General features: G+C 49.4%; 1 protein-coding gene across 1 annotated transcript in view; it reads left to right on the top strand.

Annotated features, from left to right (window-relative positions):
* CCDC63 (coiled-coil domain containing 63) overlaps positions 1-19,578 on the top strand; it is a 36,296-nt gene that overhangs the window by 2,993 nt on the left and 13,725 nt on the right. The window contains exons 3-7 of the mRNA XM_015413255.1: positions 3,143-3,262; positions 7,809-7,990; positions 8,945-9,126; positions 11,754-11,971; positions 17,051-17,125. Of these exons, the coding sequence (XP_015268741.1) occupies positions 3,143-3,262; positions 7,809-7,990; positions 8,945-9,126; positions 11,754-11,971; positions 17,051-17,125 (777 nt within the window). The remainder of the gene's footprint in view (positions 1-3,142; positions 3,263-7,808; positions 7,991-8,944; positions 9,127-11,753; positions 11,972-17,050; positions 17,126-19,578) is intronic.

Raw genomic sequence — 19,578 nt, 5'->3', positions numbered from 1 at the left:
TTCACTACCCAAAGGTGTCTCAGAGCGGCTTACAAACTCCTTTCCCTTCCCCTCCCCACAACAGACACCCTGGGAGGTAGGTGGGGCTGAGAGAGCTCTGACAGAAACTGCTCTTTTTCAGGAACAGCTCTTATCAGAACTAAGGCTTGCCCAAGGTCATCCAGCAGCAGCGAGTGGAGGAGTGAGGAATCAAACCCGGTTCTCCCAGATTAGAGTCCGCACACTTAACCACTACACCAAACTGGCTCTCTTTACAGGGAATATGATGCAATATTAACAGTAGGGTTGACTTATCCATTAGGCACAGTAGGCACAGTGTCTAGGGCCTACGATACTTTTAGGGGCAGGGTAGCCGGGTCCTTACCTGCTGCCGGCAGGGGGATTTGGGAGGCATTTTGGAGATGGGCAGGGACATTGTCAATGCGATGATATCACTTCTGGAATCGATGACATCGTGTTGGTGATGTCAGGGTGACGCTCTACTTTTTGGGCAAAACTCTCTGGTAAAAATGGCTACAAAACACAGAGTTTTGCCCAAAAAGTAGAGCAACACCCTGGGAGGTAGGTGGGGCTGAGAGAGCTCTGACAGAAACTGCTCTTTTTCAGGAACAGCTCTTATCAGAACTAAGGCTTGCCCAAGGTCATCCAGCAGCAGCGAGTGGAGGAGTGAGGAATCAAACCCGGTTCTCCCAGATTAGAGTCCGCACACTTAACCACTACACCAAACTGGCTCTCTTTACAGGGAATATGATGCAATATTAACAGTAGGGTTGACTTATCCATTAGGCACAGTAGGCACAGTGTCTAGGGCCTACGATACTTTTAGGGGCAGGGTAGCCGGGTCCTTACCTGCTGCCGGCAGGGGGATTTGGGAGGCATTTTGGAGATGGGCAGGGACATTGTCAATGCGATGATATCACTTCTGGAATCGATGACATCGTGTTGGTGATGTCAGGGTGACGCTCTACTTTTTGGGCAAAACTCTCTGGTAAAAATGGCTACAAAACACAGAGTTTTGCCCAAAAAGTAGAGCACCGCCTCTGACATCACCGACTCAATGACGTCAGTTCCGGAAGTGTCATCATTGTGTTGATGATGTCGCCAAGAGATGTCTTTCTGGGGGGAGGCTGAGCCCACAAAAGCAGGGAATCCCCTGCCCCCCACCTGGGTGCTAGGAAGCCTATTTAGGGGCCCAGTGAAATGTTTTAATAAACTGTAAAGATTTTTAATAGAACTTTAAAGAAGTTTTAAAGAAAAAAATGAGCTTTTAGGGTCGAGGAAAATGTTTTATTTTTTCTCACATCAGGAATAAGAAAATGAAATTTTAGGGCCCGTGAAAATCAACTACATTTTGCCTAAAACAGAAAAATAAAATAGAAGTATTTAAAGTTATATCAAAAATGATTTTTAATATTGATATTATTACGGTGGGAGGGGCCCACGAAGGTAAACGTGCCCACGGCAGTCACAATGTGACCCTGATTAACACTTATGAGCAACCACAGTTTTAATGCTGCACGCAGCCGACGGCAGAAGATGAGTGACTGAGACGTGTTCCAGTATGAAAGGCATTCCCAATCGGAAGCCAACTGGGCCTGATTGGAGGATTGCTAGAGAGCCCCTCCCCTTGTGAGATGATGCAAGGGATTTAAATGGGCTGTGTCCTGGGACACTCTAGAAAGGCCTTGAGTTTGTGGGTGCCTTCTGTCTGTAGGTGATGCAACAGCTTGAGCGCTTGGTGGCTTATTTCAGAGCCAAAATGCAAGTGACAGAGGACATGACGTCTATCCCATGGACACTGATGCCATCTTAAGAGCATTTCTAGTTCTTTAAAAATTGCTGCAGGGCCCCGATCCACATTAGAGGTGTGGTGGGCCCAAGAGCTCTTAAGATCTTAATTTCCTCCCCCCCCCATGCTTTTTCAGATACAGAAACAAGCCCACCCCCGTGACTATTTCTACACCTGAAAAGACACCAGCAGCGGCAGAATAGGAGCTACTAACCTGTTTCCCCGAAAATAAGACCTACCCCAAAAATAAGCCCTAACAGGATTTCTATGCATTTGTGGTATAAGCCTTAGTGTGTCTTCTTGAGAAAAAATAAATATAAGACAGTGTCTTATTTTTGGGGAAACATGGTAACAGTCTCTGCGCTGTGCCTGACCCGGTTGTGGGCCTCCCAGCAATTTTTTGAAGAACTACAAATTATTTTAAAATGGCATCAGCAGCCATGGGATGGACGCATGGCCTCTGTCCCTCGTAGTGATTAAAATGTGGCATTCGCTGCCAGAGGCTGTAGTGATGGCCACAGGAATGAACAACTTTAAAAGGGAATTCGATAGATTCATGGAGGGATAAGCCCATCAATGGCTACTAGCCATGGCAACTGAGGGGAACCTCCACATTTGGAGGCACTCAACCTCTGGATCCCAGTGCCTGGGCCCGGGAGGCAACATCAGGGGAAGGCCTTTTGTTGTCCTTTTGTTGGCCCTCCAGAGGAACGTGCTAAGCACTGGAAGCTTGTTGTGACCTCTGAATGAGGCCAATATTTGCATAACCTGCTCTGTTCACACTTTTTATTTTACATGGCATTTTATTTTTAATGAAAATAATGTTACTCCCTTTTTGTATGTGCTTCCTTGTGATGTCCTTTGGCTAGTCAATGACCGTTTGGAAGCTGAGAGTATACTGCCATCACTTATCAATACTTATCAGTATTTATTGACATCTATGTTTACTGGCACTTATATGATTTTATAAGTTGTGATTTTACCTATTTAAATATCGTGTTTTAACTACTCCTCTGTGTGTGTGTGTGTGTGTGTGTGTGTACTGTGAGCTGCCCTGACCTTGCCAAGGTGGGGAGGGTGGGATATAAATTAAATAAATAAGTTGATGTGTTTTAGAGCATGCTGGACTAGATGGACCCTCACTGGTCTGATCCAGCAGGGCTCTTCTTATGTTCGTATGTATTTTTGCCCTCAGGGTCTTCACCACAAAGGTCTGTGCTGCCACACTTGGGATCAGGGCCTGGGAACCGTTCCTTCACATTCTCCTCCTCCAATTCTTAGAAGACTAGATTAACCTCCCACCCCCCAAAAATGCAGGCATTGTTATATTCCTTTCTTCTTTCTTTTAAACAGGTAACAGAGATGGAGAAAAAGATCCAGAAGCAGAAGGTGGTGGTGATCAAGCTGCGGCACGAGTTTGACGGAAGGTGGCTCCAGAGGCAGATCCACTTGCTGGAGAACCGACTCAGCCACGTGAGTCTCTCCCTCTCCCAAGCTTGGGCTCAGTTTAGCACCTCTCTCCTCTCCTGAGAATGCCTGTCTGTCCCCTTCCGGAGGTGGCAACTGAAAACAGCAACCTGTAAAAAAAAAAAAAACAGTTAAAGCTGCTGAAACGCAGGGCTTTTTTTGTGTAGAAAAAGCACAGCAGGAACTCATTAGCATAACAGTCCACACCCAACATCAGAAGCTCATTAGCATATTAGGCCACACCCCCATGCCTTCCCTTGGCTTGCCTGGGAGCCCTGCGGCTGCGGGGAACCCGGGCAAGCCAGCCCTTGGACAGCCCTGGGAAGGCACGAGGAGGCATTTAAATGCCTCCCTGATCCTTCCAGACCCACCCCCCAGCCCTCCCGCCTTGGAGTCATGGGGGGGGGGGGGGCCCTCCTCCCTCTGTAGCCACGCATGCAGAGGTTTTGGCTTTAGTGGGCCTGGCCAACTCTGAAGCCAGCCAGAACGCCGTTCATATGCATCCCTGCCCAAAAACAGCCCTGCTGAAACGTAATCATCCAAAACGCAATCCCTCCCTCCCTCTCTAGCCACCCTAAATAAAAAGATTGCTAGATCTGGCTTTCAGCAGGGTTATTTAGGAGCAAGTCACTGAGCTGTTGTTCTGTACTGAAACGTTTATTAAGTTATACATTGAATTTGAATGTTTTTGTATATTTTATGGCATCATGCCTTCTACATCACCCAGAGCCCAAGGCAAGCCGGGATAGGGTGACTGAGAAATCTAAGAAATAATAAAATAAATAAAAATGGCTGCCGAAATGGTTGTCTATCCGGCAGCCCTCTGTTTCTGAGGAAGGCAAGCCGGATGCCTGTGGAAAGGTCTCAGAGTCCTGGGGCGGCAGAACAGCTGGTCTGTGCGTGCAAGGTCCCTGGTTCAATTCTCGGCATTTCAGGGGTTGGGAATGATATTTCTCTTCCTGATACCCAGAAGGTGACCCACCAGACCAGAGGAGAGAATGCTGAACTAGACAGAGCTAGAGTCTGGTAGACGTTTCCGAGGGTAGCCGTGTCGGTGTGCAGTAGAACAGCCAAGTTCAAGTCCAGTTGCACCTTAGGGCAGACCTGTAGCCAGGATTTTTTAAATTCGGGGGGCCTTTAAGTCAGGGGGGACTGAAATAATTTTAAAAACTCACATATGCTGGCTGGTGGCACCTGAACCGGGGGCCTTCTGCACGCTTGCCTGGGCAGCCAGTGAGCTCCCCTAAATGCGGGAGCGCACAGGAGCGGAGCTCCGGCAGTAAGGAGCCCAAAGGGTGGGCACATGCAACAAGCCCCGCCCCCTGCTCCCAGCAGCCCTCATTCGGGCCACGAGGAGCAAGAAGCAGCCAGGTAAGTTGCAGAGCCCCACTGGCTCGCCTTCAGGTACAAGCTCTCCCTCCTCTGTGAGGACAGATCTGTGCATTCCCCCCCCCCCATAGCTAGCCATCCAAAACAGTCCAGTGGCACCTTTAAGACCAAGTTTTATTCAGGTACAAGCTCTCCCTCCTCCGCGAGGACAGTTCTGCACATCCCTCCCCCCAATAGCTAGCAATCCAAAACAGTCCAGTGGAGCCTGAGCGGTGGGTGTTGCCTTCTGACACACTTCCGGTGATGCCAGGGGGTGTGGCATATGCAAATAAATTATGCTAATGAGTTATGCTAATGAGCTCCTGCTCCTCTTTTTCTACGAAATGACCCCTGCCTAAATGTATCTGCAACTGCCTCGCAACTGCCTTCCCACGGCCCCCCACTCTTGCGCTGCTGCAAGTGTGGAGCCCTGAACTTTTAGCAAGCTGCTGTGGCAATCTTTCCAGGCTGAAGTTGATGGATGTTTAAGAAGGGTTCCTCTGGCTCCCCACGCAGCTTTCTGGAGCTGGGCTTGCAGGCAGTGCTGACAGAAGCGGATGAAGCCTGGAGGGTCGGGGGAGCAGCAGGCCGCTGCCACGGAACCAGCTGGAAAGCGCCCCTCCCTTCCTGGGGGAGCCGATCTGAATAGGCTGCATAGGAAGGGGGGGCCCCGGCAGGAAGTCGGGGCCCCCACTGTGGCTACAGGCCTGCCTTAGGGACCAACAAGATTTTCAGGGTATGAGACCCAAAGCTCCCGTTGACTCGGACTAAGGGAGCTTTGACCCTTGAAAACTAGTTGGTCTTCAAGGTGCTACCCGAATCGAATCTAGTCCGGTATAAGGCAGCTTCACACATTCAAGCTTTACATCGCCTACTGCTTCTTACCTCGATGGCCTCGTCTCTTGAGTTCTCGGTTGCCAATCTCCAGGTGGAGCCTGGAGACCCCCCCAGAATGTCAACCCGTGTTCCTTCTAAGCTGAGTTAGTGTGAGCCAGCTCACAGTTTGTTAGCCTCCACACGTTTTTGTCTCAGCTCAGGAAGGAGGGCTCCAGAGCAAACTAAGTTGTGCAGCAGCCCAATTGCTCGCTCACAACTTTAAGTCCAGTTGCTCACGAGACTCCACAGCTTGGAGGGAGCATTGCTGATCTTCAGACTACAGAGATCCGTTCTCCTGGTGAAAATGGCGGCTTTGGAGGGTGGGCGCGTGGCATTATACCCTGCTGAGGTCACTGCTCTCCCCAAACCCCACACTTCCTAAGCTTAAACCCCAAATCTCCAGGACGTTCCCAACCCAGAGTTGGTAACCCTGTAGCACGTATCTCCCTTTACGGAATCTCGGGGGTCTAACGGCATGTTAGATTTGCCAGACATCTTTCCCCGGGTTCCATGCTCAATTCCCAGGCAATGTGGGTCAGTTCAGATCGAGACCACAGTGTGTAGGGATGGGGGACTTAGTAGTCTCCCCCTGTTCTCCTCCTGACCTTAAGCAGCTGTGGGGAGGGTGAGCAGCTGTTAGTTCTGTTGGAGAGACTTATCTTCAGCCCCTATCTTCCCCAAATAAATAGTGCCTCCCCCCAGGGGGGCTTTTCCAGGAAGACGGTGCAGAGGAAAGCCTTGAGCTCCACCTACTGACAAGCTGTGATCTTGCTCCTGTTTGGCCCCCTTCTGTACCTGGGAACTGATTTCTGGGCATGGAACCTGCGGCACGTGAGACCCAGGGACGAGGTGTGACCTGGACGGCCCAGGTTAGCCTGACCCTGTCAGCTCTTAGAAGCTAAGCAGGGCCGGCCCTGGTTAGTGCTTGGAGGGGAGACCACCAAGGAGGTTGCTAGGCAGAGGCAAGGCAACAGCCAACCACCTCTGTTAGTCTCTTGCCCTGACTGTCAGGGTCCTTAGTCAGGTTACACAACACAGGCCGGGCTTCATGAGAAGATAACTGTTTATTGGTAAATCCAGTACTGGAGACACATGTACAGCTTGTGTCAGGAATGGACGCCTATAAAAGGGCTTCTGACATATACTAGAATCAAAAATCCCCCCAGTAAGCATGAGCCAATGGATACATCTCGCGCGTGCGGGCAAAGCAAGCAGGTAAAGCTAAAAGCCGTTAACTTTCCCAGCTGAGTAAAACTGCAGCTGGAGCATCTACAAGGTCAAGCATAAGATAGCAAACAGTGGGTGAGCCAGGGAGAGCTGAGACAGAAAACGGGAGGGCACCCCCCACACACATTCCAGACCTAGGACAGGGCTACCTGACACTGATCTGGATGGCCCAGACTAGGCCGATCTCACCAGATCTCAGAAGCTAAACAGGATCATCCCCAGTTAGTACTTGGATGGGAGACCGCTAATGAAGTCCAGGGTTGCTATGCAGAGGCAGGCCATGGAGAACCACCTGTGTTCGTCTCTTGCTTTGAAACCCCACGGGGGTCACCATCACTGCTCCCTCTAAGCTGTGGAGTCTTGTGAGCAAAAATTCTACTCTGTGAGCTACTGGCATTAAAGTGGTGAGCAAGCGATTCGGCTACTGCGTAAATTAGTTTGCTCTGGAGCCATCCTTCCTGAGCTAAGGCAAAAATGTGTGAGCCGTAGGCTAAAAAACTGTGAGCTGGCTCACACTAACTCAGCTTAGAGGGAACACTGGTCACCATAAATCGACTGTGATTTGATGGCATTGTCCATCACCACCACAGAGGAGGTGAGGAAAATGTATCATGTACTTGGACTCTGCCAGGCAGAAGGATCTCTCTCTCTTATTCTCTCAGTTTGGTGTAGTGGTTAGGAGCGCGGACTCTAATCTGGGAGAACCAGGTTTGATTCGCACTCCTTCACATGCAGCTGCTGGTGTGACCTTGGGTCAGTTACACTGTTCTCTCAAGGGCAGTTCTCGAAAGAGCTCTCTCAGCCCCACCTACCTCACAGGGAGGGGAAGGGAAAGGAGCTTGTAAGCTGCTCTGAGACTCCGAGGGATGGGCGGGGTATAAATCCGATCTCCTCCTCCTCCCCGTCATCGCCTTCTTCCTTGGCCTCCTCCTCCTCCTCTTCCTCTTCCTCTTCTCTCTGTCTCTGCCTGAGACCCTAAAGAGCCGCCACTGGACTTTGAGGGACTGGTGGTGTCCCTGTTTCTTGTTGTGCATTCCCGGATGTGATGCTGACTTAGCATATTGGTCCCCGGTCCCTCCAGGTCACTGTGTATTTCGACACTGTCCTGACCACCAATGCCAAGCTCCGAGAGGAGATCTCCAACCTGCTGTGCCTGAAGTCTATTTTCGATACCATCTACTCCCGGCTCCACAAGAAACTGGAGCAGCAGAAGAAGACGATGGACGTGTCTATTGAGCAGTCCACCATCGCCTATGAGCAAAGGTACTGGGGCGGAGAGGAGGGTCCGTGCAGCTGGCTTGGAGATGGATGGTGGCTGTACCTGTTCGGAATTGGTGGGAGAACACATTTACTTAGGGTTGCCAATCCCCAGTTTGGGGATTATCTCACGCAGCACACTGAGATAAGGCGGCCCTGTGAAACGGGAATATATGCAAATTCCGTTGTGTGTGTGTGTGTGTGTACATCTTGATTACCTATTGAAGAAATACTACTCACTACAAAAGAGCAGTTTAAATATATATTTTCATAATACTACATCGCGGCTGTTTTCTTCATTGTCTTAACCCCCAGTTTGGGGCAGGGTTTGGACGCCCTCCCCCCACTTCAGGGTTATCAGAAAGCGGAGGGGAATGTCCACTGGGTGCTCCATGATACCCTGTGGAGACCTGGGTTGAGACTACTTAGCAGGGGCGGTGTGTAAAAGAGCCTATGAGATCATATAACACGGCATAGGGATTTTGGCTACGTGCGGTCCTTTAACCATTTGATTCCGTTCATGTGCGGAAAGCCAAGTACGCAGTGAAGCACATATGCGCATGCACATTAAAAAAAAAACCACGACTGCGTGCCTCCTTCAGTGGACACCATCTAGACAATCCACAGCGGAGGCAGCACGCGGTAAGACGATTCACTGGGGGAGCTGTCTGGTCATGCAACAACGGATAAAAAAGATCGGGATCAAATTGGAGCCAGGCCAATGGTAGGATTAGCTGCCCGTCTGAACGCACCCCAAGTTTACCTTTTTTTTTTTGCAATATATTTCTTGGGAGATTTATTGACCGCCCTCAATAGCACGGTTCTATGACTAGGCAAAACTCTGCTTTATTAACCAAATGGCCCAATACAAATGCCCTGCAGGTAAGAGGAGGTGGGCCTGGCACTCTTTCCCACTAAGGCAAGACCTTTCTCAGCCTGCAACCTCTTGCCCACATTTAGGGTAGAAGCCCTCGCAAGGATTTCCGCCATGAAGGAAAGGCGTTGCAAAGACATTGCGCAGTACAACATAGAGTACCGGGAGCTGGAACGGGTCTACAACCATGAGACCAAACTGAAGGCATTTATGTTTATCAAACTGGTGGATCGCTCGGACTTTGAAGAGCAGGCCAAGAAGGAAGAAGGTACGGGGCTTTCTGATCTGTGTCGATCTCCTTTGCCCATGCAGATCACCACAGCCCAGCACATCATAGGCTCAGTTGCCTCCTGATGACTCCAACTGTAGTGAGTAAGAATGTCTGGTGAGGCCCAGATTTGATTCCTCACTCAGCCAACGAAGCTGATTGACAGCCCGTGAGCCAATCACTGTCTGTTTGGTGTAGTGGTTACGTGTGCGGACTCTAATCTGGGAGAACTGGGTTTGATTCCCCACTCCTCCACTTGCACCTGCCAAATGACCTTGGGCAAGCCATAGTTCTGTCAGAGCTCTTCTTGAAAGAGCAGTCCTTGAAAGAGTGCTCTCTGCCCACCCTACCTCACAGGGTGTCTGTTGTGGGGAGGGAAAGGGAAAGGAGTTTGTAAGACACTCTGAGACTCTGAGTGAAGGGCAGGGTATAAATCCAGTCTCTTCCCCCTCCCCTCCTCCTCTTCCTCCTCCTTCTTCTGTCAGTCTAACCTAATTCACAGGGCTGTTGTGAGGTTAAGGGGGGGGGAGAGCTGTGTATGCTGTCATGAACTCTTTGGAGATGGGTTGGGGCGGCCAGGTCTACCATTATAGTGGAAATGGATGGGTGAAATTTGACTTGATTCTCTTTTCTCTTATAATGTTTAATTATTCTTAAAGTATAGTTTAAATATAATTTGAAAGAATTTATTTTGAAACTTTTAGAAGGTTATGGAAATAACCTTCTAAAAAAACTAATTTACACGATAGTCAGATATAGACTCACTCACAACTTTAATGCTACTAGCTTTCTTTGTTCACAAGGTAGGGTTAGGGTCACAACACTGTGGAACTTAGAGGGAACATTGGTTCACACGTGGTGGTGTATCAAATACCTGTTCTACTGACTTTGTTGCTGTTGTTTAGTCGCACAGTCGAGTCCGACTCTTTGCGACCCCATGGACCACACCACACCAGGCCCTCCTATCTTCTGCCGTCCTCCAGTGTTTGCTTAATTTCATGTTCGTTGCATTGATAACACTGTCCAACCATCTCATCCTTTACCATCCCCATCTTCTTTGACCTTCAGTCTTTCCCAGCATCGGGGTCTTCTCCATTGAATGCTCCCTCCTCATTGGGTGGCGAAAGTATTCGAACTTCAGCGTCAGTCTCTGGCCTTCCAGGGAACAGTCAGGGTTGATTTCTTTGAGGATTAACTGATTTGATCTCCTTGCAATCCAGGGGACTCTCAAGAGTCTACTGACAGCAGAATGTAATTTGATGGAGAAATGATGCCTACGTGATGACTGGGAATAAAACAGAAATGACTGGAGATAAAACAGAAGTGTTAGGTCCAATGCTCCCTCTAAGTTGTGGAGTCTTGGGAGCAAAAATTCTACTTGTGAGCTTTTGTTGTTGTTCAGTCGCACAGTCGAGTCTGACTCTTCATGACCCCATGGACTAGATCCCGCCAGGCCCTCCTGTCTTCCGCCATCCTCTGAAGTTTACTCAATTTCATGTTCGTTGCATCTATGACACTGTCTAACCATCTCATCTTTTGCCGTCCCCGTCTTCCTTGACCTTCAGTCTTTCCCAGCATCAGGGTCTTCTCCAGTGAGTGCTCCCTTCTCATTGGGTGGCCAAAGTATCTGAGCTTCAGTTTCATTATCTGGCCTTCCAGGGAACAGTCAGGGTTGATTTCTTTTAGGATTGACTGATTTGATCTTTTTGCAGTCCAAGTGAGCTACTGGCATTAAAGTTGTGAGCGAGCGATTTGGCTACTGCAGAAATTAGTTTGCTCTGGAGCCATCCTTCCTGAGCTAGGACAAAAATGTGGGAGCCAGGGGCTAAAAAACTGTGAGCTAGCTCACACTAACTCATCTTAGAGGGAACACTGATAGCCAACATGGTGTGTTGGTTAGAGTGTTGGATATGCAAGATCCAGGTTCAAATCCCCACTGTGCCGAAGAAGCATACTAGGTGACCTTGGGCCAGTCACTCTCTTTCAGCCTAATCTACCTTGCAGGGTTGCTGTTGGAGGGTAAGACCGAGTTGGAGAGGACAAGAGATATGAGTTGCTTTGGGGTCCCCTTTGGGGAGAAAAGTGGGAGAGAACTGTGGCTTCCCTTAAATGTTGCAGTAAACAAACAGTGAACCTGCCGGGATAAACCTGCTTCAAATGTCACATCATCAAGTTATGAGGAACCAGGCATGCTCATGCACGAATGAAAGAAGTCAGGTAAAGGTAAAAGTTTCCCTTGCTCAAAAGCCAGTCGACTCTAGGGTTGCGGTGCTCATCTCCGTTTCCAAAGACATTTCCGTGGTCACGTGGCCGACATGACTTAAACACCGAGGCGCACGGAATGCTGTGACCTTCCCACCGAAGTGGTACCTATTTATCTACATGCAATTTCTTGCTTTTGAACTGCTCGGTTGGCAGGAGCTGAGGCCAGAGACGGGAGCTCACTCCGTCATGCGTCACTTGGGTCTCGAACTGCCAAACTACCGACCTTCTGGTCTGCAGTTCAGTGTCTTAACCACTGAGTCACATGGGGTCAAATGTCATTTTTCATTTGCCTTTTTAAAAAGGCATTTGGTGAGCTTTATAACCGTTGGGGTCTGCCACCTGCCCTCTTGCCTCTCTTTCAGCCATCAAGGCTCGGAGGCGTGCCAAGACCAGAGGCGAGAGCTTTGAGAGCTTCGAAGTGGCCTACATGCGCCTGCTGAAGCTGACCGAGAACGGCGACATTGACCAGCTGGTGGAGGAATTTGTGGAGAAGGAGGAGAAGAACTTTGCCTACTTCAGCTACGTCACGGAGCTGAACAACGACATGGAGAGGCTGCAGAAGAAGATCGAGGACATCCAGGTGGGCTCCTGTTTCTCGTGCCGCCCTTCCTTCGGCCTCCGGGGCTGCCCTGCTGCTGCCCATGCTGGGCCTCTGGTTGTCAGCCCTCCTGAGAACAGGCTGAGTTTCCCATGCAGCACCGGTGACACTTTTCCAAAGGATAATCCGAGACCGTTTTAATAGACATACGTGCCTTACTGCTGCCACCGTGCAGCCAGCGGAGAGATTGCAAGACAACGGTGGGTGTTTAGGGAGGGCTGGTTCCCACAGCTGTTATTTAGTGTGGGTGGTGCTGAGTCGTTTGAATTCTGCTTGGAAATGTCCTTGGTGGAAATTCCCCCACACACACACACACAAAGGCCACCAAAAAACTCTGGACTCCATTGCAAAATCCAGTCCAAGACCGATTCACAAACAGCTGCCTAAGTTTTGCCACAAATGCATGGATGCCTCCGCTGTGTCGCCATGGTCCAAATACGGTTAAGGATATACTTTCCCCTGAGCCAAGCCATTGGTCCATCTAGCTCAGTATTTTCTACTTTGACTGGCAGTGGCTGTCTCAGAGCCTCTGAAATTGGGTTGTGTGCCAGCCCTCCCTGATGGCCACTTCTGCCCTTTTCATTGCTCTCTTTTGCATTTTGGAAGCCATGGTCTGACCCTGGAAACAGTATCCTCCATGTCATACACAAGTTGGCTTTTTTCTTCACTGCGTATAGATGTTGATCGAGTAAAACATGTCCTGATGGTTACAAGAGTGAGTTTCTTAGATTGTTAGGGGGGATTCGAGGGAGTAATGGAGGAGACGAAGGTGGCTGAAGGCTCGAATGTAAACTCCATGCAAAGGCTGTGCATGTTGGAATGTCGCTTGCTTGGGATTCATAGTGGGGGCAGCTATGCCCTTTGTGGGATGTTCTCAAAACACCTGGTTAGTCCTTGTAGAAAATGGAATGCTGAACCAGACATCAGGATGACCTCATATCCTGTCGCCTCCACCCATCTGGCACATGGAAGGGGGGGGGCATGAGAATGTGGTCTGTAAATGAGCCAGAATTACCGTTTTCAGAGCAGATCCAGGTGGGCAGCCGTGTTGGTCCGAAGCAACAGAACCAAGTTTGAGTCCAGTCATGGCACTTTTAAGACCAACAAAGTTTTATTCAAGGTGTGAGCTTTCGTGTGCACGCACACTTCATCAGACGATAAAATGGAATTACAGAACATAGTTGTATATATAGGGGTGGCTTGTTAAATTAGCATGCAAAATAGTAAAGATGTTTATTAACAGACGGGTCATTTCGTAGAAAAAGAGGTGCAGGAGCTCATTAGCACAACTCATTAGCATAACTTATTTGCATATGCCACACCCCCTGACATCACCGGAAGTGTGTCAGAAGGCAGCACCCACCGCTCAGGCTCCACTGGACTGCTTTGGATTGCTAGCTATTGGGGGGGGGGACATGCAGATCTGTCCTCGCAGAGGAGGGAGAGCTTATACCTGAATAAAACTTGGTCTTAAAGGTGCCACTGGACTGTTTTGGATGGCTTACTATGGGGGGGGGGCGCACAGATCTGTCCTCACAGAGGAGGGAGAGCTTGTACCTGAAGGCGGGCTGGTGGGGCTCTGCAACTTACCTGGCTGCTTCTTGCTCCTCATGGCCCAACTGAGGGCTGCTGGAAGTAGGGGGCAGGACTTGTTGCATGTGCCCGCCCCCTGGGCTCCTTACTGCCGGAGCTCCACTCCTGTGCGCTCCCGCAGGAAATGACTCCTGTTAACAGATCAAAATAATGACAAGCTTGGTTTCTGGTTATCATCTGTTTGGGTTCAACTGAGGGAGGGGGGGAACAACACAAGTAATAAGTATGTCAGAACTGGAGACTGATGGGCCCTAAATTGTGAGAATCCAGTCCTTAGACCCCATCCATCTCCTTTCTAGCATGAAGGCGAACTTTACAGCATCTTGGCTGTGTAGAGTATTTTCCTTGTCCCTAAAACAGAATTACATTTAAATCTTCCAAATTACATTACATTACATATTCACTACATTTGGTGTAGTGGTTAAGTCTGCGGACTCTAATCTGGGAGAACCGGGTTTGATTCCCCACTCCTCCACTTGCACCTGGCTGGATGACATTGGGCAAGCCATAACTCTGGCACATCTGTTCCTGAAAAAGAGCAGTTTCTGTCAAGAGTTCTCTCAGCCCCACCTACCTCACATGGTGTCTGTTGTGGGGAGGGGAAGGGAAAGAAGTTTGTAAGCCACTCTGAGACACCTTTGGGTAGTGAAGAGCGGGGTATAAATCCAATCTCTTCTCTTCTTCTTCTATATTCTTAATTGTTAAGAATGGCAAACTGAGATTTTTTGAAAAAATAACATTTTGCTTCACTAAAACATGGAGTTAACTGTTTGAAACATGGAGTTTCAAAGTAGGGGCTTCCGGATGGAGGGCTGTGAGCTATCAAGGCTGGAACTGACAGTCAGGCAAACAGCTTCTGGGCATGCACATGAAAGCTTATATAAAACTTTGTTGGTCTTAAAGGTGCCCCACTAGACTCCAACTTTGTCCTGTTGCTTCAGACCAACGCGGCTACCCACCAGGATTTGAGCGATTGTCTGCGTGCAGAGTTTTGGTTTCATAAACAACCTGAATTTAAAATAAGCCATAGGTTTGTGTGATATGTCAGCTAAGTGGTAGATCTCTCAGACAAGCTCCATAGATGGGATGTGCGCGACGGTTAGCTCCCAAAGTGATTTATAGATAATAAGATTCACATAAGCAGCTTTTAAAAAACAGCCAGAATAATTTTTTTTAAAGATCATGGAAAAACTGAAGTCCCAGCAAAAAAACAATGATTTTTAAAAGTTCAGGTGGTAAAAATAGCAATAGGCCTTAAGCCAGGGGTGCCGAACTCATTTGTTATGACGGCCAGATCTGACATAAATGAGACCTTGTTGGGCCGAGCCACATGTGCTATAAAATGTAATGCTAGGTAGCGGAGATATAAACTTCATAAAGGACACAAACACAAAGGGTTTTTTTAAACTTAAAATAAAAACATGCTTAAAACATTAGCACTCTTGCAATATTTTGTTTATTTAACCGTGTCTGATAACGGACACCTCTTGCTCTGAATTATCGCATCAAAGTGTCTGTGCTGTTGGAATTTTAAGTATGCTGTTCAGGTGTGTATCTGTAAGCTGCATCAGCAGCATCAGCAGAATCAGCAGCATCAGCAGAACTGGAAGAAGAAGCAGAAGACAGCCAGTTCCACTGCGGGCCTGATAGAAGCCCTCCGGGGGCCTGATGTGGCCCCCGAGTTGCATCTTTGACACCCCTGCCATAAGCCATTTAAAACAGCACCCTGAAACACTGTGAGTGCCAGGCCAGGCCAGAAGAACTAGAAATAAAATCAGCTCCTGAAGATCTTCAGGAGGTACCTGGGTTGGTCTGCAGTAGAAGAGCTAGGTTCAAGTTTGACGAAGGGAACTTTGACTCTCAAAACCTCATACCACGAAAATCGTGCGGGACTGGTCACTAAGGTGCTCCTGGACTTGAATTTAGCTATTAAGAAAAAGTGCAGAACAGCCCTGACCTGGATAGTCCAGGCAAGCCCGATTCCATCAGATCTCGGAAGCTGAGCAGGGCCGAACCTGGCAAGTACTTGGATGGGAGACCTCCTTGGAATGCCAGAGGCAGGAGGCGGGAGGCGAGGACAGGCTTTACTCAGCCACCTCTCTGAATATCCTCCAGCCCCCCAGTAGGGGTCAGCCATCAGAGGTCGCCTTGACTTCCAGGTGTACACACACGCACACACATATACATATGAAAAATACAAAAAAAACCCCAAAAACTAAAAAAAGAAAAAGTGTAGAACAAGCAGCATTCCAGAACCAGTAGTCCATCAAAAGTCGAATCTGCATTTGCATTTTTAAATTAGTTTCGTGCTTCTGTGACGCCGTCTTTCTCTGCGCTTGTTTGAATGTTGTTTGGAGAAGATTCATTTAAAGCAGTACAGAGCCGCCACGAGAGGGCGATAAACATATGCAGACATGCAAAAGTATACTCGTGCAGCTGAAGTTTGAAAACGAAAGCAAATGTAGACAGTTTTTGTGAAGACGGAGTCAGAAGGCTGGGACACCGGTGGGAAAGACAAATGCAGATTCGACCAAAGTCAGTCTTGTCTACTCCAGGGGTCGTTTTGTAGAAAAAGAGCTAGGGGAACTCATTAGCATAACTCATTAGCATATGCCACTCCCCCTGACATCACCGGGAGTGTGTCATAAGGCCACACCCCCTGACATCACCGGAAGTGTGTCATAAGGCCACACCCCCCGCCCCCAACGGTCCCGACTGCCGCCGCCGGCCTTGCCGCTCCACAGCCGAGCCCCATGAGGGGCCCGGCGGTGGACTTGCAAGGCCGGCGGGAGTGCAAGGAAGCCCCGCAAAGGCCCTCCCTGGCCCCAGGCAGGCAGGGGTGGGGAGAGGCAGGGAGGAAGCAACTTACCCTCCCTCTTCTCCTGCCTCCTCCTGGCTGAATGAGGGCCGGAAGCGGGGCGGCCGGAAGCAGTGGGTGTGGCTTCATCATGTGCCCCCCCCCCCGTACCTCACCCGGGGGAACTGCAATCCCCCTCAAAATGACCTCTGGTCTACTCAGACTGGCAATGACTCTCCAGGGTCTCAGGCTGAGGTCTTTCACATCACCTACTGCCGGATCCTTTAACTGGAGATTCCAGGGATTGAACCTGGGACCTTCTGCATGTCAAGCAGATGCTCTGTCATTGAGCCACAGCCCGTCCCCCCAGGGGAGGTCTGATCCAATACAGTTGCTGTTGTGTAACTCATCAGCCATTGAACAGTGGGCTTCCTGGTGTTCTCTATAGGCCTTTGAATTCCTGGTGAGTACGTCTCCAAGGTGCATCAGTATAATCCACAATGGCCATTGCCCTTTCAACCCACAGCATCCCCCTGAATGCGTTTTGGTCACATGGCTAGCTAGGGAAGTCCATCCCGTCCTTAAAGCCAAGCCGGGGGGAGTGAACTGCAGCCGCCGCGTAGGTGCCCAGACGTCTAACCTTCACCTGTGTGCTCTTCTGTTGTGTGTAGAACGGAATCTTTGAGCTGAAGGCCCAACACAAGAAGGCAGACGACATCATTCGAGGCTCCATGAAGGAGGTGGAGGTGAGGAGGGTGGGGGGAGAGGAAACGGCTTCACTTGTCCAAGGCGGACGCTGCGTTCCCAGGCTCTGGGACTGGAGCGTGGGTGCTGGAAGGATCTGTCCCCCAGTGTCCCAAGGGCAAAGTGCTGTGCTTATTCATTGAGGGGTGTGCGTGTGGACAAAAGCTGCTTTGTGGGTTGGGTTGCAGACCTCCTGGTTTTGGGGCTGCAGTTCCCCTGGGATTAGAACTGATCTCCAGGGCACAGAGATCAGTCCCCCTGGAGGAAATAGCAGCATTGGAAAATGGACTCTGTGGAATAATAATTTCACTGACCTCCCCCAAACTGCCACACGCACGCACACGCACGCACACGTATGAAGCGGCTTTATTCTGAATCAGACCCCTGGACTCCATCAAGGTCAGTCTTGTCTACTCAGACTGGCAATGACGCTCTAGGATCTCAGGCCGAGGTCTTTCACATCACCTCCTGCCAGCTCCTTTAACAGGAGGTGCCGGGGACTGAACCTGGGACCTTCTGCATGCCAAGCAGATGCTCAACCACTGAGCCAGGGTCCCAGCTCAAGGTCTTTCACATCAAGCAGAGGTCTTTCACATCACCTCCTGCCTGGTCCTTTTAACTGGAGGTGCCGGGGATTGAACCTGGGACCTTCTGCATGCCAAGCAGATGCTCAACCACTGAGGCGGCAATCACACACACTAAATAATCCACTTTCAATCCACTTTCCAGCTGGATTTTGCTGTGGCCCAATCCACATCTAGCATTTGCTCCGCTGTTTTACCAAACCCACACTGGAACAGAACTGGAACAGCCACCCTGAGCCTGCTCCGACGGGGAGGGCGGGGTATAAGTTAAATAAATAAATAAATAAATAATATGAGACGCAAAACCACATTCAAATACCCCGGGGCCAACGCCGTTCTGACTGCAGTCACCCCTGAATGGCCATAAAATAGCCATAAATCTATGCAGACGGCTACCATAATGCCAAGAGACCAAACAACGTGAAAGCGGCATGCAGTCTGGACACTGCCATAAAATCCAACAATCAGAGAAAGTGAAAGTAGCATGCAATGTAGAGCAAGCAACAGCCAAAGAGGCTCAACATATAACTGATGAGTGGGTGGGGCCAACCGTCAAATTTCCCCAGTGAGAGAATTCTCTTATCCCTTTCCCTCTCAGGGCTCTTTTTGTAGAAAAAGCCCAGCAGGAACTCATTAGCATAATAGGCCACACCCTGACACCACAGCTCATTAGCACATTAGGCCGCAGCCCCGTGTTGCCAGAAGTGTGGTCCTCCAGCCACACCCACCTTTTGCTTCTTATTCTGTTTACCTTGTTTGTTGTCAAAACCCATGGCCTTTTTTTTTGTAGCAGGGACTCCTTTGCATGCTAGGCCACACACGCCTACTGTAGCCAATCCTAATGAGTTTCTGCTGTTGGGTGTGGCCTATTATGCTAATGAGTTCCTGCTGGGTGTGGCCAACTCAGGAGCCAGCCAGAACTCCATTCCTGTGCGTTCCTGCCCCAAAATAGCCCTGCTCTTAGCCCTTTCCCTCCCAGATCCTCTTGGATGCAGGGTTACAATATCCAGCATCAACTGCACCGCAGGGCAAAGGTCTTTTTCAGAGTTAAAGTTATGGTGTAATGCAGATGACTTTGGGGCTCTTTGCACTGCAGCAGTGGCGGCTGACAAGGGCACAGTTTTCCGTTAGGGATCATGGACCCAACAACTTGATTACCAGATTTCGACAACTAAGACTCAAATCAGCACCTGTTCATTAAGAGGGTTCCTTTCCATATCAAATTTGGGCAAAAACCACTGGCCAGACTGATTCGTTTTTACAGATAAAGCAAGCTTACAAGTAAGTTGCAGGACTTAGGTTAGCAGCTATGGAAAGAACTTCAGCACCACCTCTGATACTCAACTCAGACTTCACACTGGATTTAGGCCCAGTCTGCATCTAGCATTTGCTCTGCTGTTATACCAAACCCACACTGGAACAGAAGTCTACATTGCATGCCACTTTCACTTTGATGGAGTGTCCCATTTTATGGCAGTGTCCAGACTGCATGCTGCTTTCACTTTGTTTGATCTCTGGTTTTATGGTAGCTGTCTGCATAGATTTATGGCTGTTTTATGGCCATTGGGGGGGGGGGTGACTCTGCAGTCAGTACGGTGTTGGCCCGGGGTAGCTGAATGTGGATTTGAACGGCATCTTCTCCCTCTGAGGTGGAGGACATCTTGTATGGGTGATTCCCATCCATCTTCAGGGAGGCAGGACTAAGTTCAACTTCTTCCTGTTTCCTGTGGTGGGAGTCACCCCTGGCTCAGTTTCTTTCCTGCCTCAGTAGGGAGAGCAGCTTAGTGTTAGGGCTCGCCTAACACTCACCTTTTAGATTATACTAGCAAATCCTTTCTGCTTTATTAACTTTCCTAACTGTTTTTCTTCTC

The sequence above is a fragment of the Gekko japonicus genome, unplaced genomic scaffold (assembly GCF_001447785.1).
Source record: "Gekko japonicus isolate JY-2015 unplaced genomic scaffold, Gekko_japonicus_V1.1 scaffold10, whole genome shotgun sequence".
In the NCBI taxonomy this organism is placed as follows: Eukaryota; Metazoa; Chordata; class Lepidosauria; order Squamata; family Gekkonidae; genus Gekko; species Gekko japonicus.
The sequence above is the reverse complement of the archived record's forward strand: the minus strand, read 5'-3'. Positions and strand labels throughout refer to the sequence as shown.